The sequence below is a fragment of the Cariama cristata genome, unplaced genomic scaffold (genome assembly GCF_000690535.1).
Source record: "Cariama cristata isolate BGI_N322 unplaced genomic scaffold, ASM69053v1 scaffold10561, whole genome shotgun sequence".
Taxonomy (NCBI): domain Eukaryota; kingdom Metazoa; phylum Chordata; class Aves; order Cariamiformes; family Cariamidae; genus Cariama; species Cariama cristata.
The window spans coordinates 13,046-24,195 of record NW_009597529.1 but is presented as its reverse complement, the minus strand read 5'-3'; the positions used below and the strand labels follow the sequence as shown (position 1 = coordinate 24,195).

The 11,150-nt window shown below is 40.6% G+C and overlaps 1 protein-coding gene across 1 annotated transcript in view; it reads right to left on the bottom strand.

Annotated features, from left to right (window-relative positions):
• Nucleotides 1-3,408: 3,408 nt before the first annotated feature.
• The window catches only part of CCDC83 (coiled-coil domain containing 83), a 17,651-nt gene continuing 9,909 nt past the window's right edge, over nucleotides 3,409-11,150 (bottom strand). The window contains exons 6-10 of the mRNA XM_009708923.1: nucleotides 11,006-11,074; nucleotides 8,132-8,253; nucleotides 7,019-7,104; nucleotides 5,354-5,538; nucleotides 3,409-3,594 (exon numbers count right to left, since the gene is read on the bottom strand). Of these exons, the coding sequence (XP_009707225.1) occupies nucleotides 3,409-3,594; nucleotides 5,354-5,538; nucleotides 7,019-7,104; nucleotides 8,132-8,253; nucleotides 11,006-11,074 (648 nt within the window). The remainder of the gene's footprint in view (nucleotides 3,595-5,353; nucleotides 5,539-7,018; nucleotides 7,105-8,131; nucleotides 8,254-11,005; nucleotides 11,075-11,150) is intronic.

Below are 11,150 nucleotides of genomic sequence, written 5' to 3'. Positions count from 1 at the left end.
CGGCCGTCAACCAACACCCCCAGGTCTTTACCACTTGACCACTTTCCCACCACTCTTCCCCCAGCCTGTAACTGCATGGAGTTTTTGTGGCCAAAGTGCAGGACCCGGCACTCGGCCTTGTTGAACCTCGTGCCGTTGGTCTCAGCCCATCGATCCAGCCCGTCCAGATCCCTCTGTAGAGCCTTCCTGCCCTCCAGCAGATCAACACTCCCACCCAACTCGGTGTCATCTGCAAAGTGACTGAGAGTGCACTTGATCCCCTTGTCCAGATCATCTGTAAAGTTGTTAAACAGCACCGGCCCCAAAACTGAGCCCTGGGGAACACCGCTAGCGACTGGCCGCCAACTGGCCAGTTCAACGAGATGTTCAATGGGCCACATACGGGAACAGTTGTTGGCATCTTGTTACCGTGTCCTGTCCTAAAACAACACACTGTTTGCGGTAGTCTGCAGAACATGAGCTCTGAAGTGTAGTATTACAAAGAAACATCCTTACTTTTACAGCAGACTCAAAATCCAAGGGAAAGTCTTTTTCAGAGGAACATCCAGCTGCAAAACATCAGTGGCTTAGGACACTAATACCATTAGATTCTCTGTTCCTTGCTTGTCACTACAGTGTAGCTTTTCAGTCCATTAACTTCTGCTTTGACCTTCTTCTGGCAAACTCCTTTTAGCCCACAGAAGCAGAGCGTTTAATAACGTCTCTCTCAGAAAGCAGCCAAACAAGAACAAATGCTGCAGAACAAGTCTCCTACCCTCATTTCCCAAAACATGCAGGCCTGAACCTGTGGAAAGATTACCTTGTTATATAACCTATCTGCAGCGGAGGCTGCAAACCTCTCAAAAACCAGACCAAAAGTTAAGTAAAGTAACTTACATTCCCTGCAGCTCAGGCTGGGGAGAGATCATCCTTGTGCAGCCAGACTGTAAAGCAATATAATCCAGTTGCTTGAGTCTACAGGGAAATTGGTCAGCGAGGGTTCAAACCAGCAGTGCGCTGAGGTAAGCAGCTCCTTTAATCGCTTGAGTGGATACAGGCCAGCAGTACACCCCGCTCCGTTGTGATTTTTAGGCATTTGATGGATTGATGGTTCTCAGTTCCAGCACATGGACTTCAGCTCTATTAAAATGGTGCTTGTGACCACACACCTACGTGCAACTCGGATGATGCTCTTATTTCTTTAACTCTGAATTTCCAGTGAACATTTGTGAGTGTTTTTTGTTGGTGAAACTGCAAGTTTCTTAAGAGTTGTGTGGCAGTTGTTAAATACACAACTCCGGCTCAACCGAGGCTTTGCTTGGATTATAGTTGTGGGGCCACATGGACGCTTTCCTGCATCTCGTAGCCTAACTAGCGTCCTATGGTTGTCTTGTGCAACAGAAACACAGTAAAGAAAAGGTATTTCATAATGCTGGGAATTTAAGGGTGACCTCTCTAAGTTTTGTCCTAACTGGAGTAGTGAACCCTGACTCCCATTGTTGGAAGCACTGGCCATGCTGCCAGAAAGTGAACTGCTCAGCCCTCTGTTTTACAATATGTTGCTCATTCATTTCTGAGAGATTTTGCCAGTAACAAATTTATCAAATCCAGATGCTTCATTTGCTGAAGACCTAGCTTTCTCCAGAGCCTCACACTGGCCTTAATGCTAATCCTACAGAAATCAAGGGGATTTAGGGCACTTCACTAAGTGTGTTCTGCTACAGGCTATTGCTTCTGGCTTGTGCAGGCTGCCTGTGGCCTGTACCCTAATTAGCATGTTTCACATTTCTTCTTAACTCCCTCTCACCCACACAGGCATTTATGGTAAAAGGCTAAACAGTGACTTGAAGAGGCAAAGTTTCTTTTTTCCAAGGTGCAAGTTTATGTTGTCCTGCCATATGTCCTATGCATTATGGGCAAAGAGAAATGGAGAGATGGGCTTTTACATTTACATCACTAGAAAATGTAAATGTCTTTTGGGGAACGGTGGGAAGAAGGAGAGGCCTTTCTTTAACTGAAAAGCTGTTCAGCATAAGCCATTTTCTAATTCTGTGACTAAACGAAAAGCTAAACTAATCGCCGAGCAGAACTAATCTCTCTTTCAAGTAAGCCATTTCATGGGGCTTGCACTTCACTCAAAGAAAGCCGCTGTAGCCAAGGGGAGGCTTCTGTCGTGCTGAAAACATTACCGCCTCGCAAGCACGGATCCCCATTCTCCGGCCACTCAAGCGCTAGGAGTCACCTCAGTCTTTGCGGTAACTCACTTGGGTTACAGCAGGGACACGTCCAAACTCATTTAACTGTTTTACTACGTGGCAATGGAAGTGAAATTCAGTCTGAGATTAAGGCTTCTACCTTTACAGGTCTGCTTGTGAGCCCTGTTTCTGAGGAGCTGTAGTCGGTGGAGCCCAGAGCACAGTTTGACTCACCTGCAACTCCAGGAGAGGCCTGCTGGGCAGCAATATCTGAGCTTGCTTGGAAAATGAAAAATGCTTGTGCTGAAGTATAGGATAAGCTGCGATGCTGCTAGATACATGTTGTTTAAAATGTTTAATTTTTTAAAAAAGCTTTAGTCCAAAAGCTGATTAATTCAACAAGGGTTTAAATTCGATTAGTCAATGTTTTCAGAAGTTTCTAAACAGAAAATGCATAGGTCAGAAGCCTGCTTGTGCCTGTGGGAAGTAACTGCATGGTGTACTCCTGATAGAGTGTCCAGGGAGGGCAATGAGAGAGGAAAATACCCCCACTGAATCTATGCACTGGTATGTGTTCATAGAGACTCGCCACAAAGCAAAGATACAAGGTTACACAACATATTTGGCCAAATCTTAAAAAAAACCAAAAATATTTAAGACACTGATTATTTTTATGCTGGTTTGTTGTTTGTTGTTGTGGGGGTTTTTTTCAATTGATTTTTTGTTATTTCAATATATTTAAATGGGAGTTTTGAGACAGATAAAATGCATTCAAACATTCAATTTCTACCAATAGTTGAATTATGCTTGGATAAATTAGATTCTGGTTTAGCAGAGTATTAAGTACTTTGTAACACTTCTACATTTTATGGCAGCCTGCATTTACCCGTTCAGTGTCTGATCAAGAGGGCATTCCACATTTGACAGACTGCAAGTGGGGACCACAAAAACTAAATATTAACTCGGATCTTTTAGTAGATACGCATGCACCTGCGTGGACTGAGAAGCCCAAAAAGTATGCAAGAGTTCTCACACTGGTAAAGAAAGCAACCCTTCCATTAGCCATCTGCACACAGACATATCTGTCATTAAACCTGCGTGTATAAACCATGATTCAGGCACTCAAAAATAGCTGCCACAAAGCCCAGTGCCACACACTTCATGAAGAACAGAGCAAATATTTAATGAACTGAGAATGTTACATTTCTACATTAAGAGCACAGCTTGTCTATTTTTAACCAACCTTTTCTTTAGATAAGGCCTTGATCATCTGAGCTGTGATGTGCCCATCTGATTTACCAATAATGCCATCTTCTTTGTGGCTCCTGCTTGGCATTTCTTCTGGTTCTTTATGAATAGGCATGGCTCTTCCAACCACACACATTAGCTTTGTCTCCAGAGGACCCAGCTGTAAGTATTCCTTAAGAACAAAGAATATTATTCTTCTGTAATTACATCGAAAAGCAGCCATTCTTCAAAAACAAACAAACAAACAAACAAAAACCAAACCACCAAAAAAACCCTGCAACTTTCTTTTAAAAGCAACAGTAAAGATGCTGCCCTGGGGTTGCTATGTTTGGTAATGTCAGTGTTAATGGGCTTGGTTTACAAGCCAGCTCGTCTTGAGAGGCTGCAGCCCTGCTGCCCTCTTCTTCTCCAGTATGTTTTCACTAATAACGTTTTCTCTGCAAAACGAATTCTGCTCCCAAGTTCAGTTCTGTGAGAAGAATTAAACTAATCCAACAGCTCACTACTGCCAAGAGAGAGGTCCAAGTCCAGCCACGTGCTTCCACCACGTCTGCACTGGCTCTGGTCATCTCCAAACCTCTGAGTCGGTTCGGTTGACGAACTCAACAGAAAACTAATTCAGGAGGAGAAGCTTTTCTGCTGGTTAGTGAGTGAATCGGCTACAGAAAAGGCCAGTGTGTACTACGGGTTCCCTGAGGGCAGGAGCAGGACCATACAGCCAAGGCCAGGAAGAGGGAAGCAGGAACCTTACAGTGCAAGCTCTTGAATCATCTCTGTTTAGTAAATGATTTCATAATAGTTGCCAATGCAACTCCACCATTTGCAATTATACCTTCGTTGTTATAAAGTACAAGAACGTCAGCAGCCCCAATGTCCCTCAGTGGGGCGGGCTCTGCTGTGCTAACAGCAGGAAGAAAGGAGTAAAGCTAGTATTCCTCTCCCAAGGCTACAAACACCTGGACAGATTTTTTTTTGTTGTTAAATGTTCAGCTTTTCTATGTAATGACTCTTCAGGACAGAGACACTCCTTAAGCTGGTCTCTGATCAAGGCAACAGGATGATTTTTCTGAACACAAGTTGCAGGGTATTAATCAAACTAATGCCCAATTTCCAGAAAAAGAGTTGTTGGGGTTTTGTTTGTTTGTTTGTTTTTAACTCATTATTGAGTATGTTTGAATAGAATATTCAAGAGTAAAAAAACATTATGGAGAAGTATCTTTACACAGCAAGCCCTGCAGTCTACAGCATGTCCGTATCATCATCTTCAATTTGCGGTAGAAATCAATGATGTATATTAATGTATTTTCCAATGATAATTAATTTAGTTAGAAATGTATACAAGTCTTTGTAAATCAAGAGTGCAGTATCAAAGGCACCCAGGAAACATCTTTTTGCAACCTAGGGTCGAGGAATCTCCTGAAGCAGGTGCCACCACCACTTTTGAGAACCACACAAACTCTGTACCTTTTTATTTTCTCAACCCCTGTATTTTGCACCTAGGAACAACTTCATCTTGGCTTTCTGTTGAAGGAATAAATTACTTGTTGATCCTTTAATGCTACTATGCCACAAATTCTAAAGGACCAGTATCCAGGCAAATAAGTCCTTAGAGTACCATAGAAAGCTGTCACTAGGTGACATTCAGAGTTCTTTCTAGGGGGAATTTCATCCCAACACTCCATGTGAGGCCGGCCTGCATGACACAGAACCTATGCTCTTTTGGCCCAGCATCTGAAGGACAAGGATGTCCTAACCAGCTCAAATAGCACCAGGTGCCTATGATTAAGCATCTGAATTGTACACTAGGTAAAAGACATTGGAGGTTTTTTCTGTTGTAGCAATGCTGGGAATAGAACGCTCCTGGCGGTAGCTCATGCTCCGTACTGAAATACGGTTGTGTCAGTGAAAGACCTGGTTACTTTAACTCATACCTGGAAATCTTTTTCAACTGTGTACAACAAGCTATCAAGAGTTGGAGTGAACGACTTCTCCCACAGCTCCTCATCACCGCCTTGAGCCTTCTCATTCTCTGTTTTAGACTGAATCTCTGGAAAGGCTTTTTTTTTCTGACAGGGAACTCTGGCACTTCTGAGGCTTTCATCTCCATCTGTCTTTGCTTTTTAAAGAGAAGAGCAATGATTTGTATGTAATTGTTAAGCTTTATGAAGATCAGAATTAGTACTTGGTATGAGCATTGCCTGCAATCTTTAATGTGGCTTGGCCAGTGTAAAGATGTAAAGAACAACTTGGTAGGATTTTTAATTGGCAATCCAAGCCAAATGTTGTTTTTTCTCACTGATTTTTCTATGTTTATTTCTGTTCATAATTTCTGATCACGATCAGGGACTGAAATTGATTGGGAGTTAGAAGTAATGGGTCTGTAAGATGAGGCAGGGGAAAAAATGAGCTTTTATCAGTTCAACTTAAATCCTGTATAGCCCTGAATAGTTAAAAAAAATAGGAAAGGCAGCAAAAACAAGTATAAACTTTTTCTGTATCTATGTATTTATCTCTATACGTACATACCTACAAGTTCCTGAAACACATCTAGTCTACTTCTAACTCCCCCGAAGAGCTCGCATTTGCAGTTGACTAATTCGCAGGATGACAATTCTGGACATGAACTGCCACGTTAAACACCTGCCTGGGACAGTGACTTGACCCCAGCTTATTGGAACAAAACCTACTCCTCCCAGTAACTATTGTAAAGGTCTAGCAAAGGTAATAGAGCTGAACTGTTCAAAGTGAACATATATCTAATTCAGAAGTCTTAGTCAATATGTTTGCTGGTGCCTGATGGTTCCAGAAGGGCCCACCTATGTCTGGAACTGATCAGAACTTCAACAGACCTGTTCATGTAGCCATAACTGTATGGTTTCAGTTTTTGCAACTTTCATTTAATTTTGTCCTTTTTCCCCCTCTTTCTTCTACTCACACAAAGATGTAAAATACAATGTGATATTAAGAAATCCGTAGAAACCACCCTAAACAGGTAAGCACACCCGCATGGTCCTTCTTGCCTAATGGTATATCCTTTTCCTGGGCACACCAACCAGAATAGATGGAGATTTGGTACTGCTTACCAAGATTTTCAGTTCAGGCTGAGCTCCGTGCAGCTTCACCTGCTCTTGCCAGGGATTCATTAAAATTAACTCTGGTTAATTCTCTATGAGCTGAATGACTGTAAAGTGACCACATGTACACTGCAAGTGAAAGCCAGTGTAGAGTTCAAGAGTGTCCTCCCACGGACAAGATAATAACGACGTTATGTTGGTATGGATCAGTAAATAACTGATTAAGATATGAATCATATTTTTGTAAAAGTTGGCTGATCCAATTATCCGCATTCCAGGCTAGCTCTGTATCACTAGCATTCTAAACACCAATTTCAATTTTAAAACTATATTCCAGGTAGATTGTGGAAATGTCTTATTAATGCAAACTACAGTCTATCACTGCTGTCATGGCTGCAATTAAGCAGGAAATTAAGTGTTCGCCATGTAAAACAGGCAGTTTGATAAAAAACTTAAGAAATAAAAAGTATTTAAACATTCAGTGACTTATCAGTTCTTATAAACTGCTGGCATGTGCATTACCTGCGTACTGTCTATACTCTACTTCTTTCATTTCATCCTTAGGAAATTCATCTTGCAAGCGAGCTGCCTGGGTAAGAAACAAACGCCTATGAAATAAAAAAAAATAACGTGAAACTCACATTAGAGGTCTGAATTTTCTCTCTAAATTGTCCTGTGCAATCTTTTGGAGTGAGGGGGTGGGGATTCTTTCTGAAAGCTGTTTGCTCTTAACCACAAATGCAGAACAGTGCAATGGTTTAAAAATGCAATGGAGGCAGCCAGGTAGTTTAGTGGCTAATAAGCTGCTCTTTCTTGTTATTAGTCCATAAGTTCAGCTATGTCCATGAGACTAAAAGAAAACAAATGTTATAGTGTCCAGTCAGCCCAAGCTTCAAACCACAGCTGGCAGCTCTCACTTAAAAGCAGTCCAAAGTTTGGAGAGGAGAGAAAAATGGTCACTTCTTAAGACTTGGAACTTTTTTATGCAATATGGCTGAAATCACTGTGCTGGGACTGGAAAATGAAGATGGATCGTTCCGATTGTTACATTGTGCTTTTGATACCATTAGTGTTGACATTTTGCAGCTAAATTAATCTTTTTGTAGGGAACAAGTTAAATAATTTCAATATAAAAGAAACTAATACTACAGACACCTCTACAGACAGACCTATCTCAAGGCCGCTTCCTTACTCTGTACCAGGTCATCTGTTTCACCTGAGATTGCAAAACCCCATATATTTGCATATTAATCTTCACATCCTTAAACATTTTGCCAACAGTAAAGGAAAAATCTATTACTCAGCACTTGGTCTGAGACAATTACAACAGAAAGAAACTATTTCAAGCCCCAATGGTATCCCCACTAAAAGGAAGTAAGTGTTGCTAGGTCTTAATAGATTATTAAAGAACCCAATTTCTTCCCTGAATTTTGGTATTTAGGAGGTTACAATGTCACTGTCATCCTTCAGAGACACAAGTCCCACACACACTCAGTCAAATCCTGCCTCCCCTCAACTAAGAAACTGCCTTGACTTTGTTGTGGGAGAGCCCAAATAGCTCTAGAGGCAGGAGAAGGCATCGTCTTTTTTAAAAAAAATTAAAATACTCTTCAGTCTGTAAAGGAATCATTTTACCTGGGTACTCTCAGATTCTGAAGTCTATCATCGATCAGTTTTGTCACTAAACGGATATTTTCTTCTTCCAGGAGCTGAATAGAGGCTTTCAAATCATTTACTTCCTTTCGGTACATCTTAACCTTTTGACAATTAAAAAAAAAAAAAAAAAAAAAAAAGGTCATCTTAGAAAGACTATATCCATTTTGGAAAGCTTTTCTAGTAACTATCTTAATCGCACATACCTAGGAAGAATGCAGCTGTATCAGCAAAACAGCAAGACTGCACATTTGGTGGAGAAACAGCAATGTCGTGACACATTTTCAGCAAAGAGAAGGCCTCTCTGGTTCTTTCACACCTTTTTTAGAATCCTTTACTGGCACAACTCTATCAATCACAGCCACACATTTGGGCTATGCAACCCTGATAGCAAAACCTTCTCAAGTAGCCAAACACGTCTGGTAGACAGAAGCTCTGGGTTTTTCTTTTTCTGCTTTCACAGAGCCCTGAGAGAGAAAAACCTTCTTTGTAGAGTTAAAGTCAGGCTCTTGCTTAGCAAGCGTTGCTTTTCTAATTCCTGCCTTTACACAAAATCTTCTTACCCAGAATTAGTGAAGCTTTCAGTCTAAGTTAGCCGCGAAATTGGCTAAATCCCAGATTCTAATTTCTTTTGGACTGGTAATCGCCCCATATTGCCATGAAGTTTTATTAACCAAAGGATACCAGTTAAGTTCCCACAATTCCTCTCACTTTTCCTGAAGTACAAGCAAGTTCTTACCCCTTTTACTGGGAAGCGGAATGTACTGTGGGACAGATACCTTCCCGGAAATCTTAGGCATACACACATGTTTAAAAGCAGTACCTAGTGATCTGAACACATCTGTTCTCACCAAAGCCAAATTAACCCAGCTATAATCATCCCAATTTGCAGTTAAAAACTAGTTCCCATTTCTCCCGGGGATTAAAAAAAGGTGAAAATGACAGGACATTAACCAGTAACAGGATGTGGCTTGGCACGATGAGGTGATGCAGCTTTGTACTGTCTTGGTGTGACACAATAACCATGGAAAAATGCGACTGAAGTCTCCAAATCTGTTCAAATTTGGAGGTAACGCGTTTAGGGCTGTTTTGGTAAGTCATTTTTCAGTTCAGTGGCCAAACTGAAAAAAAGATAAATTTTGAATCAGGGCAAAACTGAAATTTTTGGTTTATCTCCCCAAAATATGCTGGAAGAATCTGTCAGCTACATATAAACATTAGCCTGAAAGAAAATATTTCATCTGTATAAGAAAATCTGAGAAAGTGAATGGATGAATTCAGAGGACTGGAGAAGTTAGTGATAATAGTTTTGTTTTCCACGATAATTCAAAGTGCTAATTCATAACATAGGGAACTAGTAACATAGGAAACTAATTTATAACATAAGAAACTTCTAGTTGAGAGGAAAGAAATCCAAATCCCTCAACTCCAAGGTAAGGGCCTGTCAGGACATAAGAATACTCCAAAGTGGATCTCCCTTGTTGACACTGCCTAATGTGTGTAAAATTCATCAGTGTTCAGTAAGACTGGCAGATGGGAAGGGAATTCTTGCTCATTCAAGTGATAGGATGTATAGATTCAAACTCCTGTTTGTTCATTCAGACTAAAACATTAATTCTTTCCTATTGACCCCCACTTCATTGCCTCAGAAGCTGTGGTTTGGACACCCTCCCTGGAAAGTTAAAGATGTAGGCTCAGAGCTCATTAAGGGGAAGAAGAAAAGCCATATCCCTGCATACTGGCATATTATTATTATAAATAATAATAAATAAATAAAATAATAAGCTTATTTATTAATTTCCCCAAAAGTTTTGCTCAGTTCAAAACTGTGAGGTTGTAAAGGTGGGGCAGGGTATTTCCTCCCTCCAATCTCTTGCTTAGATTTGATTGCAACAAAGAACTTGTATTGATTGGAACAAACACAAACTTTCACCATGGAAAAATCAATTTCCTAAATTCGGCTTGCAAAAAAGTTTTTCTCGTTTGTTTTTAATCAAGAAAAGTTTTTCTTGACAAGAAAAGTTACAACTGTCTAATATATAGCTCTAAATTGCTATTAAAGGACAGTTCTAGAGTCACAGAATCATAGAATCATTTGGGCTGGAAGGGACCTTCAGAGGTCATCTAGTCCAAACCTCCCTGCGGTGAGCAGGGACATCTCCAACTAGATAAGGCTGCTCAGAGCCCCATCCTGCCTGACCTTGAATGCCTCCAGGGGTGGGGCTTCCACCACCTCTCTGGGCAACCTGTTCCATGCTTCATCACCCTCATTGTAAAAAAATTTTTCCTTATGTCAAAGAAGCTATTAAGAAGCTATCAAGTAATTAATTGCAACTATACACGATTTTGATTTTCCTCTCTTCAGTGTATTAATCTCCAGGGTTTCTTTATTATCTCCCATTTAAAGCTGTCTCAAGCCCTTTCTCCAAAAATGTTTCCAACATCCATATCTGTTTTCTTTTAATACAGCAGCACTAGAACTTCAATGCAATTCAAAACTACCCTCCGGATACTTACATGGTTGAGCCTTTACACTATATAGTATCCCAGTCTCCATAGATATAACTACTTCATTGTATGGAACATTGTAGTCCTTCATATAACTGCTTGGTCAGGAAAAGGGGTCTTTCATTGTGAAAGCAGATATTCTCTTACGTTTCTTTTAAAAGGTTCTTTTACCTTTATTCACCACATACACTGTTTGCTACTCAGGATTACAGATTAGTTACAAGAAAATTGCTCTCCTTTTCCTATCAAAGTATTCAGAAGCCCATCACTAGAAACAGTTATGACTGTAGGCCATGGTATTTCAGACCTGAACTACCACAATAAACTGTACGCAAGTAATCCTCTTACCTCTTCTTTTAGCCATTCATTCTCTTCAATTTCTCTGCGACTGTTTTTGTCTAAGTATCTTACAGCATTCTGAGAAAACACAATTTAAGATCATCTCATCTGAAGGCAGGACTTTGACAGTGCTGCATACTATAAAGAACCACCT